The sequence below is a fragment of the Dermacentor andersoni genome, chromosome 10 (genome assembly GCF_023375885.2).
Source record: "Dermacentor andersoni chromosome 10, qqDerAnde1_hic_scaffold, whole genome shotgun sequence".
NCBI classification, from domain to species: Eukaryota; Metazoa; Arthropoda; class Arachnida; order Ixodida; family Ixodidae; genus Dermacentor; species Dermacentor andersoni.
Genome location: NC_092823.1, coordinates 76,261,356 through 76,287,290, shown reverse-complemented (window position 1 = coordinate 76,287,290; position 25,935 = coordinate 76,261,356). Strand labels below are relative to the sequence as shown.

The following is a 25,935-nucleotide window of genomic DNA, read 5'->3' as shown; positions in this document are numbered from 1 at the left end:
GTTAAAGCCGAATACCTGTTCTGTAACTTGATCAGGAATTCGTCTAGTTTCCCTCTTACCGCTAACTCATTTACTGGCTTCTTATGTACCAGTTTCTTCCGTTCCCTCCTCAAGTCTAGCCTAATTCGATTTCTTACCATCCTATGGTCACTGCAGCGCACCTTGCCGAGCACGTCTACATCTTGTATGATGCCAGGGTTCGCGCAGAGTATGAAGTCGATTTCATTTGTAGTCTCACTATTCGGGCTCCTCCACGTCCACTTTCGTCTAACCCGCTTGCGGAAAAAGGTATTCATTATCCGCATATTATTTTGTTCAGCAAACTCTACTAATAACTCTGCCCTGCTATTCCGAGAGCCTATGCCATATTCCCCCACTCACTTGTCTCCAGCCTGCTTCTTGCCTACCCGGGCATTGAAGACGCCCATCAGTATAGTGTATTTTGTTTTGACTTTACCCATCACCGATTCCACGTCTTCATAAATGCTTTCGACTTCCTGGTTATCATGACTGGATGTATGGGCGTAGCCCTGTACTACCTTCAATTTGTACCTCTTAATAAGTTTCACAACGAGACCTGCCACCCTCTCGTTAATGCTATATAATTCCTGTATGTTACCAGCTATATCCTTATTAATCAGGAATCCGACTCCTAGTTCTCGTCTCTCCGCTAAGCCCCGGTAGCACAGTACCTGCCCGCTTTTTAGCACTGCATATGTTTGTTTTATCCTCCTAACCTCACTGAGCCCTTTTATATCCCATTTAGTACCCCCTAATTCCTCCAATAACACTATTAGACTCGACTCACTAGATAACGTTCTAACGTTAAACGTTGCCAAGTTCAGATTCCAATGGCGGCCTGTCCAGAGCCAGGGATTCTTAGCACCATCTGCTGCGTCACATATCTGACCGCCGCCGTGGTCAGTTTCTTCGCGGCTGCTGGGGATTGACGGTCAGGGTTTGGTCGGTGTATTCATATAGGAGGTTGTGGCCAAGTACTGCACCAGGGTGGCCAATCCTGCTCTGGTGAGAGAGTGCGTTACCGGTTCTGGTCACCGGGATCAGGCCTCACTCCAGGCCTGTTGGTGCAATTTTCTCAACACACGTTTCTTTTTTTCGGTTGAGAATTGCGTGGCACCTGGGTTCGAACCACGGTGCTCTTGCACGCGAGGTGGATACTCTACCGCCCGCGCAGGAGTTGTACGCCTCATTTAACTTACAGTGGGGCCTTATTTGATCAGTCAAGGTGGGCCAATCTGAGCTCGGTTATACCGCACGGATGGCGCTCAATTAGAGAACCTGGTATTTATGACCTGCACATGTGTGGCCATACATGATAGAGAAGATTTTTTCCCTTTCTTGTTTTTTAAACAAAGGGGATGTTAAAAAGGGGGGGAAAAAGGAAAAAAGAGAAAGAAGAGAACAGGTGATTTGAACTCGTGACCCTTGGATGTTGCCTGGAAATATAGCTCAGTCGGTTGGTTCGTCAGGCTCCAGGTCCATACGCGACGGAATATAAAAACCTTCTACCGCCGAATCTATTCCCCCATTTCCATGCGTTCATTGACGCGCTACGCAGCAAATGAAGCGCATTTTCGCATTTGCCACGCACACATTTCCTAGTTGTCAGTACAGCGAGGTGTTCGTTTCCCACAAGACAACATGCCCTTTTGGCGTCGACAGAAAATTCTTTTGTTGAGCAGCATACAAAAATCACGCGTACGGAGCATCCTAAATAAATTGAGCCTCGGCCAAGGCTTAGCAAAGACAACTGAAAGCAATCATAGGAGCACTTGCATTGCAAATCTACAGGCAACACTATCCTGCTCGCCTGCATGAAATAACGAAAAACTGTGAGGGCCTTTAGATCACGCAAGACTGTCAGGAAATTCAGGGGATTGACACGCGACTTGCGAGCACATGGCCAAAAATCAATTACAGGACACACAACCATATTCCAGGACACAAGCAGGCTTATAGCATGACATAAAAACTGAAAACTGGACGAGTTGGTGTGTATTCATTATCAATTAAAGCGCAACAGATAGACAACGGGCAAGAAAGAAGTGTGTGTGTGTGCACTCCGTTCTAGTTCATTGTGCTTCTGTTGCACTGAAGCAAATGAATTCACGAGGATGCGCAGGAGAAAAACATACCCCTGCCGAACGACCCAATTTCACATCCACATCTAGGCGTGAGCGCGCACACGCGCACACACACACACACACAAATTTAGCAAGGGCGCAAAACATGGAGCAGTATCAAAAGGATGACACTAGAGACGGATGGGGGCTAACTTCCAACTGAGGTCCATTGTAAAAATGTACTGATTTATACAGTTTACCAGAAAAAAAGCTACATAAAAATTGGTGCTTGATGCAACCAAACGTAAATAAAAACACTACAGAAAGGAAATACAAATAAAAATTCCACGTACCGGGACAAAATTATTACATTTCCAATCGTGCATGGCAGCACCTTTCTAGAAACACTGTTCTTATTCCAATACGCAGACTGACAGCTTGCTTATGCAAGCACATTCTCTCAGTTCCATGCAATTGAAAAAAAAAAAAACGAGTTTCTGGGAAGGCAGCCGCATGCGCACATAGTGACAAAACGTTTATTTTCCCTGGGCTTGTATACATATTTGTATTTGTATTTGTATACATATTGTATTTTCTCTTTGCAGTTTCTCATTCGGTTTGTTTCATCACGCACTAGTTTTATCAGGCTTTCTTGATGTACTACTTTCTGGTAACGTTTATAAATTACCCCATTTTCACAATAAACCATTTAATTAAATATTAGCGTACATTGTTCTTACTGCTTCACACCGTGCGCTCTTGCAACATGGGCCAAATAAAAAATTGTATAAGGTACACAGAGCCAGCATTAGGGTCATTATAGTGGCTTGTGGCATCTAATAAAAATAAGAATAGCCTCGTTGCAAACGGCACAACAGAACACATAGGATGAACCAGAAAACCAAGATAATCTAACAACGGAAAGTCTAATGTAGACGCCGAGTAAATGCTGGCTGACAAGCAATAAACCGATAATTGGCAAGAGGAAAAGCAAAAATTAATGTGTATTTCCTGACAGGAAATGCATCCACCTCTAACGGAGCCCCTGCTGAGAGGCTTCTCCCAGCTTTTTAGATCCACAACTTCCCTAATTTGTCTAGGCAGCCCATCTGCATAGAATGTTAGCTTCTTCTTCTACTATGCACTCTCAGTTTTCGAGAGTGCATTGTAGAGGAAGATGCAAGCATTCTGTGCAGATCGGCTGCCTAGAGAAATTATGAAGGCGGTATATGTTAGGGAGAATCTTGTGTAAGCATGAATCTCTGTTACACTTTCAGAGGTACGCGTTTCCTGTTGGGATCTGCATGGAGACACACCAGTTCTCTTTTCTCCTTTTTTCTGTAACTTCGATATATTCCTTGTCAACCAGCATTTACCCGGCATGTTCAATAAACTTTGATTTGTTAGTACGTCTTACTTCGATAAAATAGCTAAATTCAGCGTTGCTCATCAGCAGCATACTAAGCAAGATTCCTTAAGGCCAGAATTGTGCTTCCAGTGCCAGCACCTAGAAGCAATGCACAGAAGAGGTCTTCGACAATGTGTAAGAATTCCTTGCCCAGATTCGAACAACAAGGTGTATTACGAAGCTGAATCATGCCGACTTCAGATTCAGGCGCCTCAGGTTTCGTGACAACTAAAACGACAAAATGATGCTTCGCCCGGCAAGTGCAGTGTAGGTGTAGGTGTCAGTCTAGTGTCTAGGTCTAGTGTAGGTGTCAGGACGCATTAGCATTTTTATGCAGAGATGAACAAGCTTCGGCCATGAGGGTTGTGCTGCTCGAGACAGAGGCAAAATATATGGCCTCCTTGACATTTGAAGATAGGACATGCATATCACGCGCACCGAGAGTGGATTCAAACAACAGTATATCATCTGAAGAAACAATATTCTACAGTCTGCAGCTCTTAATGACCGATTAGCAAAAATAACTCCAAGTGTAGATAGATGAATTCACTAAGTCGGACGCAGACCTCCGCGCAGCTGCGTTTTTTGACCCTCGTTGACAGCTACATGGCGGGGCCGGATGGACCATGGGGCCTCATTAGCTGTTGGCGAGGGTAGTGCAATAAATGCTGCCTCGCGAAATTTGGAATATTTTGCGGCCCAAGATGTCTTATTGCTTGCGCAATCAAACTCGTGGGTAGGGCGCATTGCAACAAGCCTCGCAGTTTACCATTACGCAAATCGCCACGCAAGTAACTGTGGTTCGTTCAATGCCTCAACACGAAACCCTTCAATCTGAAGTTGCAACCAATCCCCATTCACATTGGCATTACGGGAAACGATGAAGTTGACGGTAGTGCGTACGCCGCTTTCTACCATCCCCGTAAGCTTACAGTATGACCGTAATCATCAAGGCCGGAAACGGGACATGCTTGCTCACTCTTCTATCGCTTTCTCACGCCACATTTTCTCTGCGCAACTACCTGGTTTTTCGATAGCAATCCTCACTTACTGTATGAAAAAAGAAAATGTTTGCGATATACCTCTGCATGTTCAATCAAAGGGACGTACCGATTCACCGTTCCGTGCCTCCCACGATACGGACGAGCGTTCAAACACTCTCTGAAGTCATGCTGAAGCTGCAGTGGTTAAAGGGTCGTTCTACTTGTGTTTCAGCACCTCAATACCGTCCTGCAAGGAAGCATTGCGCCTTGCCTGCCAGGAACCTTCACGCCTTTTTACATTTCAAAGTTACTGAGCTTTCGGGAAGGCCTCCATGAAAATAAAGGAGACGCTCAGGTGGAGTATATGGCGCCCTCAATCTCCAGGCTAATCGCACTTGTAGCTACAGCACACCAACACCTGCAGCGCCAAGACGTTTACCCTTTATACTTTCTTCAAAGCGCTCATTGTAGAATTAGACTGATATTATTCATTATGCGTCCCCTTCTCTGCGCCTCCACACCGAAAAAGACGCATACGAATAACTAACATGGTGCCGCCTTAGACTAAAATTGCACTTTCCGTAAACTGAACGCGGCCCTGCATTTTTATGCTGCTATCCGACCATCGTCCGGTGCGGTCATTCTTTGCAGCCAGTCAAAAGTGATTCTTTATTCACGCATAGCCTTGAACATCGCTGCGTTTGCACGTGTCGGTGACAAGACATCCTTCCGCACCCGGCCTTTATGGACTAACTTTTCAATCGGTATCTGCACAAATTCTTCTTCCCCTTTTTGCAATTAGCTTTCTATGCTTTTTCTACCTTGCTTTCTTGCGCATTCGGAAAGCCGTAAACAAATGCGCTTATATCTTTTCTATTTCTTTTTTCCCAAGAAGGCGTAGCTCGGGCTACAAATACACATAAGACACTTTCGTGGAATTCACAAGCTTATTGTTTGAGCAGCTCTCCACCATTGGCTGGACGCCTTCGCTAATATGCCCAGAATTGGGACTGCCTAACAGGCGCTGTAATGAACAGTTGTCGTGTAAGGCAGTTTTGGTGAAGATCGGCACAGTCGGTTTTGAGGCGCGCAGCCAGTCTGCATATATATATATATATATATATATATATATATATATATATATATATATATATGTATATATATATATTAGGGAAGGATCTCCACAACCATATAGTGGGTGCCCTCTCCAGCGCCTTTTAGTGGGTCGTCGTCTTCAGCGATTTTGCTCGTGAAGGCCGCTCGCGCTTGCAATCCGTGTTAGCCTAGGCTGTCGCTGCTGCGCCGATCCTAGTCTTATCAAATAAACAGCTTAGCATTTGTTAGAAGTGCTGTAAGCTCGAACCTCTCACCATGGAATTTAGATCCCATAGCCTGCCATCTACCATGCCTCAGGGCGCATCCCTGCAAGCACTTCCTGCTGCCCCAGCCGCCTGTACTGGTGTACCTCGTCAATAAGACCCTGGCATCTTCACTGGCGTGGCTGACACCGATGTGGAGGAGTGGCTAAACACATACAAGAAAGTCAGTGCGACTAACAAGTGCGACCAAGGAGCTAAACTGAACAATGTTCTGTTCTACTTCGCGAATGTCGCCAGCCTATTGTATAACAACCACGAAGCAGCTTTCCCAACCTGGTCCGCTTCCAAGGCGACCCTTGTCGATGTATTTGGTCGCCCCGCTGATAGTAAGGTGCCTGCCGAACAGCGTTTGTAGACGCGCTCTCAGCAGCCACGTGAATCATTCACTAGTAACATTGAGGACATACTCGACCTATAAAAGAAAGCGAACTCAACAATGGCGAAGTCAGAGGGGATCTGTCGTGAATGGAAAGGTAGTGAGGACGACGCCTTCAAAATGTGGCTCGCCATGAATTTCCACTTGATGGCCGAAATCATCCCATTGTGTCAAAGCTATGAAGAGTTATGGCGGCAGCGGTCGTTCACGCGTCGCTCTTCATTGCGTAACGAACCCCTCACTTGGTTGGCTACAATTTCGGACCTGTACGCGCTGCTCGAGAAAATGAAGGCGTTAGTTCGTGAGGAGGTTGCCCGCCAACTATCATTGCTAATATTTGCGCAGCCGCAACATATGCACGAGTCTTCCTCGCATTTTGTTGACCTCCGCGTCAGTGAGCAGGAGGTCAGCGTGGCTTTGCCGGAGCTTCGCCAAAATATTGCTTCGGCTGCACCTCTCAGCTCTGCAAACGTCGTAAACCGGCATCCACAGATCGTGCGCCTTCGCCACTAAGCCACGCCGATGTCGTCGCCTGGTCCCAACCACTTCCGCGATGTGTGCCTCTCAGCTGCGCTGACGTCGTGTCTAGACCCCGGCCGCAGTCCGCTGCGCAACAATTCTATCAACCGCCCGTACAACCCGTCCTGTGCCATGAATCGGAGATGCCACAGCGAACAGGTGGCGCCATTCGGACAATCGACCCGTGCGCTTTGCGTGCGGAGTCACCAGGCACGTCGCATCTTTTTGGAATCGCGTGCAGCCATCAAGCGCCGCATCATACCTGACAAGTCGTCTTGTCGATTCTCCCCGCCCATATGATGACCCGCATTGTGACTCGTGACCGGCAGTGTGCCCGAGGCCTGTCACTCGCCGTTCGCCTTCTCCACATCGTCGCTCACTGTCGCGGATGCGGCCTCCTCCTTTGCTCTCGAGAAGGAAAACTAGTCCTCACAATCCACGAGGCAGGGGCTGGGGCGCTGTCAAAATCTGACAGCCCTCAACGAAGCCCATCGAATGAAACCGTCCACAAACACACCATTTTTGTGAACGGGGTTCACGCATCTGCGCTTGCGGTCACCGGAGCCAAAATTTGTGCAAAGCCTTCTAGGGGTCTTACCATAATAAGTAATCCAGATGTATGGCTGGAGCGACTGCTGTACAACTTGTGGAAAAATTGTATAGTTCCTGTAAAACAAGTATTTGATGCATTGCAGCATGTATTTCAAATAAATAAAAATAAAGAAATTACTATAAAACACGAAATAAATGATTTGAGGATGAAGCTGGTTAGATTTTCTCAGTCTTGGCTGTGCCTATGTCGGCAAGGCAGGTTGTCCCTGAAAAAAGGTGAAACCAGACTCCGGTTCTTTCATAATAGAACCGTATATTCCATGTAGCACTCCAAGAAGCACCCTCAACTCTGAGTTTACGAAGAATTCAAAATCCAGCACTACGAACTGCATTACGAGTAGGACATTTCTGCGCCTCTCTACAGAGGTACTTTGTTTAACCTGCTACGTTTGGCGAGCATACAAAAATGTTTGTGCAAATATTTGATTTTTTTTTGCAACGGTCCTGAGATCTTCTTTATAAAAGACCCCCCTTTCAGCAATGGATGCACGATGTTGATAACGTTTTATAGAATTGCAATTTTCAATACTTCATGATACAAGATACGTTCATGAGCCTCCCCATAGGTTGCAGACGCAAAATAATATCGTAGGCGTTGTAATCACATCTAACTTTATAAATTTTGCGAAAAAGGATTTTAATTTCACACAGTATGCTTTAACCGGAAATTCGCAGTTTGTCTAGGCTTCAAAGGCGCAATCATGTTTAGTAAATGCACTTTTAATTCAATTAGATTTTCTACAGCACTTATTGCTTTATTAACAAGACAAAATGAAAAATAGAGAGGTTTAGATAATAAATACCTTACAAAACATTCTCTATACCTCATGCTCTAATTTTCAGAGTGGTATATTGCAGGACTTTTATTAACGTTCGAAAAAATCTGCATAATTCAGATTCCTAATACCTTTTAGTATTCTGTAAGGTATTTGCTCTAAATATCCGAGTATGGAAGATATACGTACCTGTGGAACCAATATTTTCCATGCCAATTCTGACAGAGAAAGAGAAATTTCGATTGCATGTAGAGCAGTTTGTCGAGTTTTTATTTGTTCAAATTGCCTCAAGCATCGCTAATTGACCTAGCATATATCTATATATATATATATATATGTATATATATATATATATATATATATATATATATATATATATATATATATTCAGTTTTATGTACCGCAGCATCCCATTTTCAGTATGATTAAAGGACTAGAGTATTCGCCGAAGAAATGCGGATTTAGTAGGAAGGTCTAGCGCTTTACTTGCACTCTCATTTGGCGACAATAGTTGGGCATAAAGCTGTAGGACTGTTTGCTCCGCCATCCAGGAGTCTCTAAGGGAGTCCAAGCGAATGCTCTGTTTATGTTGTGTAAGTAGCTTAGAGAGGAAGAGAAAATGGGTTTTAACTTATAGATTATTGATTCATGTTACAATATTTTCATTTAATAGTACTTTCATTTTACAACAACACTTATATGTAGCTGCCCTGAACGGTAATTTGTGGTTAGAACATGAAATATTCCACCTATTTTGTCACCAATTACCCATACTAGATATGCGCAAGAAGTTTGATAGGCAACACCGAGAACGGCTCCTTTGAGGTTGTTAAAGCAAGGCGCAGGCGCGATAAATCGGCACAGTTCTGCACGCAAGGCAACCCCGTGTGGTTAGAAAGAGGACTTTTGCAGGCAGAAAACGCCCATTGCATGCGGGAAATTAAATTGGCGTTCTCTTCCACCTGCAAAGGAAAATGAAAAATCCGAGGACACCTAAGCAGTTCTTATGAGTTGTGAATGCGAAAGCGTTATAGTTGAATTGAATGCCGCTGAGCGATCCTTTGAATTTTAATCTCCCCGCGGGCAAGTGACCGCGTTGAAGAACTCGGCCAACACCTCCTAGATGGTGCAAAGCCGGTGAACTTCGATCTGTGGAGTGATTCCGCCTTGGCCAACTGCCATAGAATCGATTGGACACACTCACGTCTGAGCTCGGTGATTGTTACGTCAACTGATTCATCATGCCGGGTTTGTGAATGGAAACTTCGGTTGAAGTAGCGTGATGTCATAAACCAGATTGCACAGGCCTACTGTATAGGAGGCGGTGGTTTAGTCCAGTTTGTAAGACACTCGGCTTCTCAGCGTTTAGATATAGGTTCGTAATGTACTACTGCGAGAGTTTTGCAGCTAAGCTGTTATCCTTCATTTGGTTGACATTTTTCATGTCCGCGTCCGTCAGAAAAAATGTGGGCCGATCCCGGCCGCTGTGCAGGGCCTGGAGCAGTGGCTCGTTACCCCGTAATGTACAGCCTTCAAGCACCAGCGAAGTCAGGCGAACAGTTCATACATTATTTTGAATCACGTATACAACATACGAAAGCGAATACGTTTCAGTAAATAACAAGCACAAAACAATCATCCGGGCCGCATACTTGACAATAAGGCGCTTCCAAAACCAATGCAAATCACTTAGTGCACCCACCATGCATTTTCCGGTAAATGTTGGTGTTGGGCAAGCTGCAGCTTTTCCCGCCGTGGTTTCTTAGTGGCTATGGTGTTGGGCTGCTAAGCACCAGGTCGCGGGATCTAATCCCGGCCACGGTGGCCGCATTTCTATGGTGCGAAATGCGAAAGCACCCGTGTACTTAGACTTAGGTGCATGTTAAAGAACCCCAGGGGGTCCCAATTTTCGGAGTCCCCCACTACGGCATGCTTGATAATCAGAAAGTGGTTTGGGACGTAAAACCCCATAATTTAATTTTAAGCCACAGCTTTGACAGCAGCTTGCGACGTGATGAGTGACGTCCCTAGCCTTTCGCACATAAAAAAACAAGCCTAGCAAGTCATTTCCACGTTGTTGGAGCGTCGCCATTGGTGGCGGCATCCTGTCAAAAAAAAAAAAAGCTGCTACACTCATTGCTACCAATAATTCAAATTACCATTACTCCAAAGCAATAAAGAGTTGCATACCCCCCCTCAACAGTTGTAGTGGTAGTTGTGAGCAGCTTTGCTGGACATCCATTTTGGCAGAGTCGGGAAGAAGACTGATTTTTTTTTCCTTTCGAATTTGTTTTGTTTCTATACATTATTTCTTTTTAGCGATTAGCGAGGTGAGTATACAACGCAGGCGAGAAGGTGCGCGGGCAAGGAACGTGCGGCTAATACAAGCTTCCGAGAGCGAGAATGAGGGGGACGTGGCGTAGCGGCGATGCCCTCTCCAGTCACGCAAACGTGTGTGGTCCCTTTCGCCCGCTCCGGTTCATCGAGGGGTTCACAGAACGTGGCGTCACCGGCTATGGAAATTTCGGAGCCGTTTTGCTACTACAGAAAGCGGCTGTTTTGCTCAATGGGTCATTTGATGTTTTTGCGTCAATAATAATTGCATTCTACCGGAACCAACATACGGCATAGAAGGTTGGAGGTTAACAAATAAATTTCAGAAGCAGCCAAGAACCTTGGCAACAAGCGAAGGAACGGAAAGTATCAGGCGTACAGCTAGGATACAGGAAGACATCTGTGTGGATTATAGAACTACCGGAAGTAGCCGATATTAGTTGACATTAGGAAGAAAAAATATAGCTGTGTAGCCCATGTAATGCGCATGTGGATATCCGATGGCATATCATATTTACAGAGTTGGCGTTACAGAAAGAAAACGGCAGTCATGGACCCTAGAGAACTCTGTAGTTCCTTGAAATGAGGAAGTTTGCAATCATAACACACAATCAACACCCGAAACACAGCGGTAATTTGGTATCGCTGGGAGATCCGTCCTGCAGTGCGAAAAAAATATTGGATGGTGAATATGATAATTATGATGATGATTATGATAATTCTGCCTGCTGAGGCGAGCGTCCATGGCTTAATGGTGAATGTATGGGGCTACTGTGTTGAAATAATTTCTTTAAATTGGGCTGCCGACAAATTTTAGTGTCTTGTAACGAATATACTTATTTCTCCAGTTTACAAAGGAAATGAAACAGGAGTTAGAGGCGTGTGGCCTGACGAAGGCTTCTGCTGCGAAAAGAATTCGGCACGCAAGCTGTACACAGCACACAAATCACATGGACAAGAGGAAATCAGCTTTAATGCTTGATGCGGAATAGTATTTTCGCTAAGAAAACAAGATCAACGTATACATAAAATGCTTAAACTCCTGTGGAATACACACAAGGTATAGTTTGTTTCAAATTACGGTTTTAAATCACAGAAACTTACATCAATAATGGAAGCATCATTCATGTGATCCAAGTTGAGAAAGGAGGTGTACCATATGTTTGGCATTTTTTATGGAAGAGAAATGTTAACTGCAACTGCGCTATGATCCGACATATCTTCAGTGACTTAGCATTATAAACCGCATTCATAAGGAGTTGGCTGAGAAATAGCAGATCGATAAAAGCCTCACAGCTCGTAGCGTGCTCTAAGGTGGGTTAACACCAGAAGACTGCATCAGCTCAAGAATTTCCCTTGATGAGCGCACCTCATGACCCGACGGGGCTACTGACGGCCATGATATATCAGGAGCATTAAAATAACCTATGAGTAGTATGTCGGAAGATAGAATGTTGCGCCCGTGCAAAAACTTATTGAGACTTTATAGAAGGTCAGGAGCTGAACCAGGAGGCCGTTACGGGACATCGATTATTACTGATCTCTGCTCAAGGTATACCTCACAGCAAGCATGTTCTAGCTGATTTGGAGCTTCGATTACAGGATATTGTTGGACAGATTTCAGAAAAAGTTCCGTCACATCCTCGGCAGTGTTTCCTATCTACTCTATAGCGTCAAAACCAGGCGATGCTGCGCCTATATTGTTACATCGCGTATTCCGCCATGTAACTACGTCTCTGCGGCGCTTATAATACGCGGAGAGTGACAAGTAACGAGTTTCATAAAGTCAATAAATTTTTAAGCAAGTTTCCGGCATTGATATTAGGAACTCGTACAGTGCTATGGAAAGGACAAAAATTTCATCTAGCCCTATAGGAGCAACTATGTGTGAAAGTGCCTGACGTGCGCCTGGATCCTCATACAAGTTTGTTGGTATATTCATGTTGGTTATAACGTACGTCATCAATAAACACATGATCGAAGCTTGTCTGTATAGAGGACCCATTGTTAGGAAAGGATGCAGTACGGTCCAATATCTTTTCAAGGATTATGCGGATGCGCTTTCCGACATCTTCATTTATGGTGTACCTGGAGTCTGTGAGCTACTTTTCTGATTTCCTCGGCACCTGTGCTTTGTCAATTAAATCCAGTAACTTACGATCACAGAACGTGTGTTAGTTCCGCGAGTGAAACCAATGCTCTGCAATATGTCAATGCGTGGGCAACGCATTCGCAGCACATCCCAGAACCACAATGCGACGCTTGAAAGCAGAGGGTCATCCTTTCATCTTCTACTTTAGGTAATCCATGCAGGATGACATTATTTCTACGCGACCGATTTTCCCAATCATCAACGCTCCAGACAAGCTTATTAATTGTGTGGGTAAAGTAACATGAAGCTGCTTATCTCTCAGTTTTACTTGAGAGAGTCGTGTTTAGTTTCCAAGCCAAAAAACGCATTTAATCTTGAACTTGCGCAAAGATATCTGACGCCAGAGCAGATCCAAGGGTATTCATACAAGATTTCAGCGCCTCAAAACGTGAATAAACATACTTTCCCAGGAACGTAATATTAGATGACATTTGTTACTGACAAGCAAGCAGTCTCCTTAACGTATCAGCTGTTTCTAGTTTGTCACTATCTACACTGCAATCAATATTCGAAGTAAGTGTTCCATGAATATCTGTTTGATCGGGATTCAGGTTACTTCCAGGTCCTGCACTATCAGCAGTATTGCGAGGGCCAGGGTTTGGCTCAATATCCCCGCTTGGAAGGAGGCTGCCGAACTAATGTGGTACAAGAGAACATTAGGAAAAATTATCAAGACCCTTCTTTCGTGCGCAGCACCTTCATACCTTCGTACTTCATTCCTAGCATATGCATTGTTCTTGACTTGAAGGAGTACGTACACAACTTCAGGAACGCCTGTAACAGTTGTAATTATCGCTGAAATTGTTCGACTGAAGTAACAGATTGCCCACGGGTTCTCTCTTGTCGAGATGCTGGGTACCAGAAGCAAAACATAAATCAAAGCAGCTACGCCTGCTCTGCCTACACGTCAGTGACTGGTTCTATGCTCGTCTCACCTTTCTGTCTTTTTCAAGAACTTAGGTCTTGCAATTCATTACGCACCTACCAAGTGTAATTTTTTGTATTTTAACAAAACTCTGTTCAGGGTAGGTATGGTTTGCTCGCTTTATTTCCTTGGTGACCTTGTTTCTACTCTTTAAATGAAACCAGTTACGCGCTCCTGAATTTCCCAAAGAAGTGATGCATATATTTCTTGTTATCAATTTTACCAAGACAGCATTTACCCATGGCTTTTCTATTTTCCAGCTTCTCCTATTGCATAATTTTCACGGAAACACGTGCTGTCAGCACAGCATCGTTTTATGGTAACACAACTCAAACGCCGCATTTGCATCTTCTTTTCCAAGTGCGCATGTACAGTTTGGTAGCAGTCCAATACAGAGGCACATCTATATATGGAGCTTGTCTTTGCCCCCCCCCCAACCAATCATGAGCAGCAAACTATCGCCCCTTCTCCCACCTGCAATGTCGTGTCTGTCTGCATCTCAGCAGACAACGGACTTCACGTGACCAGACGTACTTTTCTGGAATTGCCGAAGTACCGGGCGGGTGAGGAAGTACAGCACAAAATCACCAACCGACCGAACTCCTTCCAAAGTTCGGCAGCAGCGCACTACAGAGCCCCGACCTCATGCTGCCTTAGCTTTTGCAGTCTACAAGTGGCTTTGGGCAACAAACTATCATGCCTTCTGACCCTTGCAATACCGCGTCTGTCTCCACCACAACAGATGTCTGACTCCATGTGACCACAGCTGCTCTTCTGCGACTCCGCAAGCACCGGGCAAGTGCTCAACTACGGCACAAGAATTGAACGATATTTAGGCAGCCTTAAGGTTTAAAATTAAATTGTGGGGTTTTACGTGCCAAAACTACTTTCTGATTATGAGGCACGCCGTAGTGGAGGACTCCGGAAATTTCGACCACCTGGGGTTCTTTGACCTGCACCTAAATCTAAGCACATGGGTGTTTTCGCCCCCATCGAAATGCGGCTCCCATGGCCGGGATTCGATCCCGCGACCTCGTGCTCAGCAGCCCAACACCATAGCCATGAGCAACCACGGCGGGTGCCTTAAGGTTTGCGAATGGGCAAGCGCGAATGTCCATGACTAAATCTTGAAAGAGCGCGAAGAAGACGAAGACAATCAAAAACACACAACCGGACGAGCGCTGTACTGCCAGCTGGAAGAGGTACTAAAAGATAACACAGAATTTACAACATGTCAAGAAACACCAACAATAACCAAAAGGTTCAAACGCATGCGTACTGCTTACAAGAATAGGTGCGTATCTAAAGAAAATGTATGATGGTTTCTTAGGCAGAGCGACACGGTGCTAACGCATTCATATCTGGCTCTGGTAATGCAGTAAGCTTCTACAATTTCTCTGTTTTTTGCTGTTTTGGGGCTTCAGAAACCTGGTGTCACGGATCAACGTTAGTACATGAGCATGTGTTGCGATGTGGATATAAGTGGCTTCCGTAACTATTTTTTACATTGTTCTTTTGCTGCCTTGCTCTGTCACCAAAACATTTCCCGGTTTGCCAGATGTACACTTTTCCGCAATTTGAAGGTATCTCGTAAACGACGTCAGAGATACACATCGTGAATTCATTCTCGTGATTTCTGGTGCACTTATGGTGTTTCCAATTTTTAATAGGATTGCATATTTCGAAAGATTGCACGGAGCCGATTACACTAAGTCGATTTGATGCATATTGGCCGCTTTCTTTATGGTATGGGATACTTTGTGAACATATGGTATTACATATAAAGTAGGTATCTTTTCTTTTTCCTGCTTTTCTTTTTTTCTTCCTGGGTGCTTTGTTTTTTGCAGGAGTGTTTCACACGCGGCTGTGATGAAGGAAGATGGGTACCTGGCTGTTTTTACGGGTTCTTCCTGAAGTAGGAGGCTATCTTTCGTTTGGTGCTCGCAGGATTTGCTCATTGCAGCTTGAATGCAGGAGATGACTATTCCCATTTACACGAGTTTTGAATTAACACTGCCTAGGGAAGCATGCCTTTCTGACACCTACGTTGATAACCCCATCAAACATGCTGATTTAAAACAAATGAAAGATTCATGTATACGGATTGAATGTTTGTTTTTTTCGGCAGTTCAAAGGGAAAATTCAGTGCCGGCCTGGACATACTAAAAGTTATCAGAATATTTTGCACTTCTTCATCAAAGCAATAACCAGGTCGCGGCTTTAGAAAAACCAGGTAGTCTTCCACGTAGCGATGAATGCCCATAATTGGGTAGTCAAATAAAGCATCAAAATGCGTTTCTCAATTTTAGATTACTATATATCGCTAAGGTAGGGTGAAATGGATAATTCGATACAAATACTGGTGCTTTGTATATAAAAATTTCCGTCATGATTGATGGCAGTTGACCGAAGATAATATTCCAAGAGCGTTGTGAAACTGTCAGCGCTGATGCCTACAGAATTTAAAAATCCTTGTTCATCAGTTTCGTAGATTACTTTACGTATGGCAGCCAGCATACTGTTACAAGGAAGTGAATAAAGTAGATTTTCCACATTGACAGTAAACCCGTTGACGCCATTAAAATTTTCAACGAAATGTCCCATTAATTCACTGAAAAATTCTTCGGGACTTCTCACTCGTTGGGGGAGTGAGAAGTTGCAATGAACAGATCTTGTGACCACCAAATAAAAAATAAGTTCCTACTGAATACGGAACGCCTAGAAGCAGCCGGGTACCCATATTCTGTAATCACAGCCGTGAGTGAAACACTCCAGCAAAAAAAAAAAAGCACTCAGGAAGAAAAATGGGAAAACTAAAAACTTTTTCAAGTATTACGATATGTTCGCAAAGTTTCCCACAATCTGAAGAAAGTGGCCGTTATGAAGCACGCAAACAGCAAAAAAAAATATGAAAGAGAAATTGTAGAAGCTTTCTAGAAGCTCACTAGAATACTAAAGCCGGAGATAAATGCGTTAGTACAGCGTTGCTGAGCCTTGCGAAACATAAGATAATTTTTTTAGACACATAGCTATACTTGCAGGCAGTATGCATGCCTTTGAAACTTTTGGTTATTGCTGGTGTTTTTTTAGATGCTTGAAAAGCTTTCTGATCTTTCAAGAAATTTTACAGTTGGCAGTACAGCGCGCGTCCTGTTCTGTGTGTTTTCGAATGCTCTCTTCGTGTTTTTTGAGTTGCGTCAAGTTCTACTCAATATGAACGAATTCGCCCAAATCCCAAGTTGTTGCTATATTAATGTGCAATTCAACGCCGCTGAGTGCGCCTAAGGGTATGGCGCTGCGAGGTGTTTTCAAGTTTTGCGGCAGGTTATGCTATCAATTTCTTCGATTACACTGGTGCGGGTTTTTCCGGTATAGTTTCTACGTTGGTATGTTGTCGGTAGATCAGAATTATTTTGAAGGTGTTGCTGAGATGTCAAGGACGCCGCATGCCTCTGACGTCCTGCGTAACAACAGACAGGGATGCAGCAACGGCTACGTCACCAGCGCCCCTACACGGAGCAGATACGGTGATTCGTCACCGTAGGACTTCGCGTCGATGCCCTCTCCCCTCGCGCAATGCATGAGGTGCTACCTTGACACCAGGTGTTCCGTTTCGGCCACTCTGCACCATCGAGCTACGTTCGTGACGTGGCGTTGCAGGCAATGGAGAATTGAGGTTTCGCTGCTAAATAGGCCGCCGGCTTTCTCGCTCAATGAGCCATATGACCATTTTGTATCAAAACTGCAAACGGATCGAATATCTCTAAAAGTTTTATAGTAGTGCACTACGGAGCTACGTCTAATTATTGCCTTTGCTTTTGCAGCCCACATCCTGCTTTGAACAGCAAGCTGTCACCTCTTCTGACGCTTGGAGTAGCGCGTCTGTCTGCGCCACAACAGGGAATAGACAAAGGCGTAGCAGTTTGGGTGAGTTCGTCTGTCTTGACGTTTTTAGGCTTGTAGTGCAGCTCAGAACGAACAAAAAGGAAGGTGGAAGGAGCAATGAAAAGGAACGGAGAACAAGGGTGAGCGCTAACTTCCAAATCATGACTTCGTTCGTGACTCAGAAGGCTACTTCTACATTCACTGAACCATATGGCAAGAAAAGACAACACAAAACCAAGCAACACAACCAAAGGTAACCATATGAAAAAAAAACATATTCAGACAGCCTGCAGCGGCAGTCCGAGATGCGCCAATACATTGCTTGATAATTATAGTGAAGGTGACCTTACACATGCAAGACCTATGCCATGAGCAAGATCTGCCAATGGCCTGATATGACCTGCCTATGACAAGATCAATGGCGTCCCTATGGCAAGACCTGCCTATGGCCAAGACACATGGCCAAGGCCTATGATAGCTTTTGATTCAATGATTCCTCTTGTAAGCTGATTATACCTGCGACCTGGAATGGCGCATTCTGCTAGAAAACTTCGCAACCACATGTTTTGGAGTGCTACGCAAGAAACCGCCAAGCTGTAATGCGATTGTTAGCATTGTAACTGTGTTCGCACAGCCTATCATTCAGACATCGGCCAGTTTGACTGACATAACGTTTTGCGCGCATGAGTGGAAAACAATAAACAACGCAATTTGTGCAATTGACGAACTTCCTTTCATGATTCTTATCACAGCTAGGAGGAGGCTCCTTATTCATATTAGTGAGCTTGCAAATCCTCGTAGGCTTGTTAGGGGCAGAAAACACCACACGGATATTCGCTCGCTCGGCGATTTACTTAATATTACGTGAGATACTGTGAATATAAGGAATAATGCTTGAATTATGCTTACACTTTCCTTCTTGCTCGTTGCGAGCTGCGCTACAAGCCTAAAAAAGGGAATAGACGTTACATGTTCAGAACTACCCTAGTGTGACATCGCAAGCGCTCCGAGGGTGATAAACTAGAGTACAAAACCGCCGACGGTTAGAACATCTGTCGAAGTTCACACCCACTCATGAGTCGCTGATGTGTGTTTGTGTTTTACTGCACTGATAAAGAGTTCGGTTGTACAAAGTGGAAAGAAACTTAGGACAATGAAGACTTGAGGTGGGCTCGCCGCTCAGACCTTGGGATAATAAAAGATGAGTTTCAAGAAGACGCTGAGCTGAAAGCAGAACGAACGGACTTGCTAAATTAAACCAGGATGTTCATGCTGGGAATTTCTAGCTATTACGCAGAATTAGGTAAATGAAAGGACACTAACATACATCAGGCCGAATACGATTCAGACGGCGAAAATTCACTTGGAATGTCTGTTGAGGGCGATGATTTTTCAGTCTTCTGGAAAGTTTATTTTCGCCTGTCGAATACAATCTAATTCTACTCCTTTAACAGGAATATTCTGAGAAGGCATGTACTATTTTTGGTCGCTGAGTAATGAAGCCGATTGTTGCTTGGGGCGTCCAGCGTATGAAGCTGTATGGTCTCCGTTACATTTGGCGCACTTGGGTTGATTTCTAGAGGTGCAGGCTTTATAATCAAGCACTCGAGCTCCGATCTTGCATCACAATTGGCCATGGCAGGACTTAGCAACGTGACCAAATCGCTGGAAATTGTAGCACCGAGTTGCAGGTTCTAAATATTGTTCGACTGGATGACTCATGGATCCAAGTAGAACGTGAGTTGACAGTGGTTTTACAGGCAAGAATTGTAGGATGGCGCTCCCAAGTGCATGTGGTTCCATAGTTCTATCTTCTCGCCGGATCCATCTGGTCTGCCTCTTAACGAAAATGACTCCACTATCTTGCAAGTACTCAAGCGTATCGAATTGGAACATGTCTTATACTTATTCTTATTATTTTTATTATATTCTTATTTTTCGTATACGATGGAGGTACGCGTGGTTCCACTGTAACGAGTGCAACATAAGTAAACTCAAGTAGTCTCGTAGAGCCAGCGAGAGAAGACACATTCACGAAAGAGTTACCTTCTCTCCTTACACGAAAAGATTGTGATTTCTCACTTACCATGGCAATATTCTCGCTGGCCACCTTGTTTGTATTCGCTTTCCAGAACGATGGTTCAGAGTAAATAAGCTTGAAAATCACTGGTATTCCCGCTTGGCGTGATTTATTGTAAGTCTCCGTGGTGTAGGATCTGCCTTCCGCTTCCATGTCGGCGGGTTCAAGTATTGTAGCATCGCTGTACAGCTAGTGATCGTAACTACGTACTCTTTTGGGAGAGCTCGTCTCTAGGTCAGCATCCGTGGTCGCACTTGGCTTAAAGTGGACACTGTCAGCCGGTTGCACAGCCGGCGCTTGTTGGTCTGCAGTAGCATTCATCTTTCCACTTGCATCAGGCAAGCGCAGGGAGGAACGCGGTGCCTTGTTTGCGAACTCTTTCGATTGCAGTGGGAGCCGTTGGTACGGCTTGGAGGCCAAACTGTCCTTCCGCCTTGTGAGGCAGAAAGCAGTCGACTTAATCTTTGCAACTGGGTGCTGAGGTCTCGCGAGGAAACTCACAGGTTAAGACGAAAAACGGGTCCTTGAAGAGTTCATATCCGATATAATCAATACTTTACGCCACATATCGCAGTTTACGACTTGTAGCCCGTGAGCTTGCAAGACCTATCCACTTGAAATAAACTTCCACAGTGACACCACCATCTAGATATTATTTCCCAAAGTGTGGAACGAAATACGTGAGGGTCCCCGTTATGTGCGTGAATGCATAAAAGAGCCTTTTCTTTAAAAAGTACACGGAAGAACAGTGCATTTTCAGGGCAAGTTTGATGGCGCATTTCTCTAAACTGGCGTTATTCTGGAAATTAATCCCAAGCGGATATGCCTTGCAAGCTCATCGGCGAAAATTCGTAAATTGCAATATGTGCCATAAAGTAGTGAATTCAACGTACAATGAGTGCTTATTGGTTAATTAGCTGGATATGTGTTTCGATTTTATGTGCAATTAACGTCCGCATCTCTGAGTAACCGAGTTCAAGGAACAAAATTTTGTTATATGTGACGGGATATTTTGAAAAGTTCCATAAAACCTAAAATTGATCACCCTCAACGACAGGGTCTCGCTGCCTTGAAGCGCGGGAAGAGATGACAGCCGAGGGTGAGGTAGCTTCTTGCGGTGCCACGTCTTCAGTCATAATCCGGGCTGAACGTGATGTTCGAATAGGCAGTTCCAATGTCAAGAGTGAAACAAAAGGATCCACCAAACGGCAAGACATGTTTAGGCGCAGGCGTAGTTTATTGCAGTGATCAAAAGATACGTAAGCAACGCCGTCAACGGCCAAACAGAGCGAGTGCAAACGCCACCAACAACATTTTTTACGCCTTTTGCTGGCGTCCGTGTTTGTTACAATAGAAGTGGTATTTTCGGTGTAGCACTTAGAGCTTGTGGACACTGGGAGTGGCAACAGAGATTTGCGGGTCCCATACTCATGCTTCGGCCCACGTTTCGCGTGCTGAGTTTGCACTGTGAAGAACAATCCTGGACAAAATACCACAATTCCAGAAAACGGCTCGCTCGGAGAGGCTGCTAAGAATATCGATTCTCGAGCAGGCGCACAGGAATATCGACATCAATTGATGAGCTGGGCGAATACATGTGGCATCTTCTGGTGGTAGTTTTCTATCCTAGTGTAATATTCTGATAGGTGCACTAACGCTAAATTCGGATTATCCGCTCCGACCTCCCGACTCCTGATCAGAACACAGAGAGGGGCGCCTGGCAGGAGAAAAATGTAGGTTTTTCACAAGCAGGACCCCATTTACTCCAACGGTTGAACTGGCGAAGGGCGGCTCACGCTCTGCTCACGGCGACGGTAATTTTTGTCCAGGTACTCTACCAGCCCCGCCATCTTTCACACCTAAATGCAGCCGGTGACGGATGTGTTACCGGAAGTTTCCTCATGTTTCGCGTCCTTTCCAATCGCTCATGCATGTCGCTGCCGGCTTTTTGGTTGGCGCAAGATATCTCCTACATTTACCCTGTGTTGCATGCCTTTTTTTATTGGAATGCGTTTCTAATACAAATTAAACAGACCACCCAAAATAGCCTGAAGCCGTTAAGATATGTAACACACAAAACATTTCTTACTCACAAAAATTTTGGCACAGTCAACTATAGCGCAGCTTACGCTTACGTACTGCGAAGCATTACTGAATGTTTGTAAGATTAGTGTAACTGCTGTACAGCAAACGGTTTGGCTGATATTATATTCTAGAGTGATAATATTGAAAATATGCAAGAAAACGTTTCCGAAGCCAACATGTAGCTTTGAAAAAAAAAAAGCACTAGAACCCAATGGTCCAACGCACGTGGCCCTAGTACACGCGTTTTGTGCACTTGCGCAGTGCACCCACGCTATTGCTAATAATTAGTGGCCCCAGTGCACATACATAGTATTCCCTGTGGTACACAATTCTTATTTCACAATAACCGGGATCAGCCCACGAAAACAGCGAGAGGCCTCGCCAATACGGGTAGAAGTGGCTGCATTCGGAGAATAATGTTCTGCATTAGAAAATGCTGGAATTTGCAAATGCCGTACACAACAACTTGTCTCAACACGCTTTCTCATTAAGCGATGCTGTAACTAACTGAGATTAGCAAACCATCTTATATACAGCGCGTATCCCGCATCAATGCACACAATGTGCTCACTCTACTGCGAGCAGAAATGATAGGAAACCTCACGTTACCACGCTAGTTTTGTTTACGGTACCTTTGTGAATTCCGTCAGTTCTGTTGTCTCGTTGAACACCACTTGGCGAAGACAACCTCTTTCATAATTGCCACGAAATGGTGATTTCATACACTTCACCTTATTTGTACCCCACATCGCCGTAGATGCCCCTACTAAGTAGAGGGTATCTGGCGCACAGATTAGCTGCAAGGTATAAAGGTTACATGTCAGGCAGAATGTAGAACTAGTATTGAAGTTATAACAAATTTCCCAAACAATGTATGCGTTTGTAATTGAATACCTAGGATGAAGCCATGCGTACTAATAACAGCTGTTACACCTTTTCGGCCAGCTTTACTTACGACGCTTTATGAACGACGTAGCTATTTTCCTTGTGGCTGCTGTGTTCCAACTAACAAAACACTTCGTCACCTATCAATTCAGTCAGGAACTATATTGGTGCATTTTCACTTCGAGACGACAGCATTGAAGTACTAAAAATGATGAGCCGAAATTCGGAAAACTTCCCGTTCGTAAGTGCTGTTTTTCGTTGGCTGAGAGCCTTCTCTAATAGTACGTCCTACATCAATGTTGGCTGCAATAAATGCTTTAGGCGTAAACGTGTTTTGTGAATACGGGGCCAGATGTGAACGTAAAGCAACATACTCATTCGTAAAAAAATTGTAGACGAGCTAGCTGTTTATCATTTGTTGGTAACTACCTTCATAGCGCAAGTGAACACGCTAACGTACATGTACAGAATCAGCACAGGAAGTGCCCCCCCGCCGAAAAAGTATACGACCGCTTCCCTTTTTTTTTTTTTTGTACGAGTCTTGAGATTTTTGGGGACGCTCACATTGTCAGTACCTTTCAGTCATTGGCAGCTAGATCAATAGAACCGTCCATTTTGCCGGCTTCGCCACAAAGGATCTCTTTTAACTTAAACTGCAGGTTTATTTGCCCAGGCTGCTATAGGCGACCTGATTCTTCCTTATAGCGCTTTGTCTGCTTAAGTCATGGTTGCTCGGTTATCTAGACATGACATGTGCAAGCATTGTCAGACTCTGCACTTACAAGCTTCACGGATAACAAACGTTTTTTCTATCCCAGACACATATAATTTAAATAATATGAATAATGGATTAGAATAATGGAACATGTTGGCTCAAGAGCCAACATGTTCGCGTACCTACACTGGATATCCATCAACATAGGTTTGGAGCGGTTATTTCTCCAAGCCGCTTAAGCTGCGGTGACCAAGAGAAAATAGCTAATTTCCTTCTGTTCTGTACACTTTCCGCTACATTAAGCAACAAGAATAGTAGAAACTCGGCTAAGGAGTGTTGGTACAAGTTTGTTCGGGCCTGTGATTATATTTAGGAGCCCCTATTCTTGGTTTCCATGAGAGATTGTGATCGGCAATTTTAATGTTCATAGTGAAGCCAAAGGATTACGCTGCTAAATTCATCACTGTTGTTTATTTTATTTTAGCCTTCCTTGTGCCCGCTCATCAGAATAAAGACAGCGCATGCTTTCTCTACCTTGTGCGTCCCGTCGCTTTCCCTATAATGGCGACTCGGAATAGAACAGGCTCACGCTACCTATGGAAACGGTAGGCCTTCTGCAACGCAGGCATAACTCGTTGAAGGCTGTACTGTTCGTCTTACACCGTTATCAGGTCAATGTTGTGACATTTTATTCCTGCAAGCTGAAGCAAGCTTCAAGCTCCACCCCATCACGTTCCAACAGGCACGTCTCACCGAAGTGCCATCGGTGTTAGAACGCGAAATTACAGGTGGAATTTGTGACCTTCTGGCAGACAAACTAGAACCAAACTCATACGATAGATCTAAAGCATAATTCTGTTCATTTCTAAGCGAGCCTTTTCCAGCCTACGATCCTTTTGTTTGGCTTGGGTCGGTCAGCGGTCTGTTTGTCGGTTGGTAGGTTGCTGGTGGGTTTGACGCCGAGGAGAGTGAGTGTCATTAAAGAAAGCTCGTGCGACGCCTCAATTGTAAAGTCGCTCTACGAGCGCCGCAATGCAATGCTCTTATATTTAGGCCACAAACGCACGTATATTTCTCAGGGGCCAAATCCAACCAGCTATTTCGGATCATGGCAAAGTGTGCAATAATGCCTAAGCATTCTAAGGATACTTCACGCCCTTTCCAGGGCAGACTGCTTATTCTTAACCAGGCCGAGGCGAGCCATTAGCACCATGTCTTGGGAACTGACAAAAAACTGTCTGTTTCGATACCGAAGATTTTAATTGCAGGTAATTGCGCTGCCCATTGAACCAGCTGCCACTACATCTAATAATTGAGAACACAGGCCTACCAAGTGGCTTCACAACACTCTGGAACATGAAGGCCATGGCTAGCCCCAACCGTTGAATTCGTACCAAGCGCTTGCTATTTATGGTGTATTAATCCTCATAAGAAAGTATTTCGCACGCCCACTTTAAGATGACTTGAGGCACTGCTTTCCACATTCTTATATCGATTTATTGGGAAGCCAACCTCCACGGCAAAACGCTTTCCACGGTTCTAAGGACCGACCACTGCCCTTGTTTCCACCGGCAGGTCACCGTGGCGCCAACTCTAAAGATCTTATCTTAGATGTAGCGATTTCATGCATTGTCTGAGAGTTTTTCTTTTCAACACAAGGAAGGGGATCAAAGTGGAGGGGAAAAGAAAAGCTTCGAAACATTATATACCAGTGCTTTAACACTGCAATAACTGGGGCATAGAAATGCTTACATGACGCTCGCAGTTCACTCTGAGACAGCGCAAATTACCCTTGGATTATACTGAAAAGCAGGATTCGTGGTTGTAGTGCCGCTCACTGAACGCCTCTCACCAAGTAAACGACACGTGGGGATATTCTCGGTGCGCCAATCAATCGCACCTGTACCACCGATTTATACGCCCTTAGAATGAAAACTGAAAGGGTTTTCCGGAAAATCCAGTGAAACAAAAGAAAATATTTTGCATGATGTTATATTTACATTCCTAAGCTACCAATATAATCGCAAATGTGAGCAACTTGCATGTGTTCTGCAGCTTCGCAAGCACTTGCGTGCGGAAGAAAGCGAGAGCTTCTAGCCGGATGTGCTCCAATTAATGTTCGTTCATAGAATCCTGTTGTAGCTTCTCTTTTTATATATACATTGCTGCAAGAAATTTTGAAAAACATAGATAATGATTGAGCGAATCGGTAGGCTTACCTCAAGGCTGCTGGTTTCTCTGCTGTCTTTATAATGAAGCCCGTGAAATTGGTGGAATATGAAACGAATAAAATTACATTTGTAGCAGTATAAATGTGTGCGAATTTAAATGGAAATTAACTTACAACATGTAAGGAATGAAAATTTGTTAGCTTTACCTTTGCTTTGCAATATTGTGAAAATCATACGATGGAATACCAACTCGCCCAACCCGCCAGCCTTGTTCTCTCGTGGAAGCAACAGAAACATGCCAGAACCAAAGTAATTCTGACCATTTCGATGCAGTGGCTTGTCAGTGTGACGTTTTGAGTGGTAATGATACTGATAGCAGAATGGACGAAAAAAGCAAGTGAATAAGTTGAGATGTTCGTGGCCAAATGTTTGTAATACGCGCCACACCGGAGATGGCAGGACGAGAACACGAAGCCGAATAAGCTGCTGTCGGTTCTAGTAAAGGTGTATATAAATCCTAACGAGACGTGAACTTTGAGATTGTGAACCTAATTAGCGAAGTGCAA

At 44.4% G+C, this 25,935-nt stretch overlaps 1 protein-coding gene across 2 annotated transcripts in view; it reads right to left on the bottom strand.

Annotated features, from left to right (window-relative positions):
* The window catches only part of LOC126544079 (uncharacterized), a 68,232-nt gene that overhangs the window by 12,420 nt on the left and 29,877 nt on the right, over positions 1 to 25,935 (bottom strand). For both annotated transcript variants that reach the window (XM_072284776.1, XM_072284777.1), the window contains 4 exons: positions 25,418 to 25,443; positions 22,231 to 22,395; positions 8,327 to 8,355; positions 7,348 to 7,415 (listed from right to left, as the gene is read on the bottom strand). In XM_072284776.1, coding sequence (XP_072140877.1) covers positions 7,348 to 7,415; positions 8,327 to 8,355; positions 22,231 to 22,395; positions 25,418 to 25,443 — 288 coding nt within the window. The remainder of the gene's footprint in view (positions 1 to 7,347; positions 7,416 to 8,326; positions 8,356 to 22,230; positions 22,396 to 25,417; positions 25,444 to 25,935) is intronic.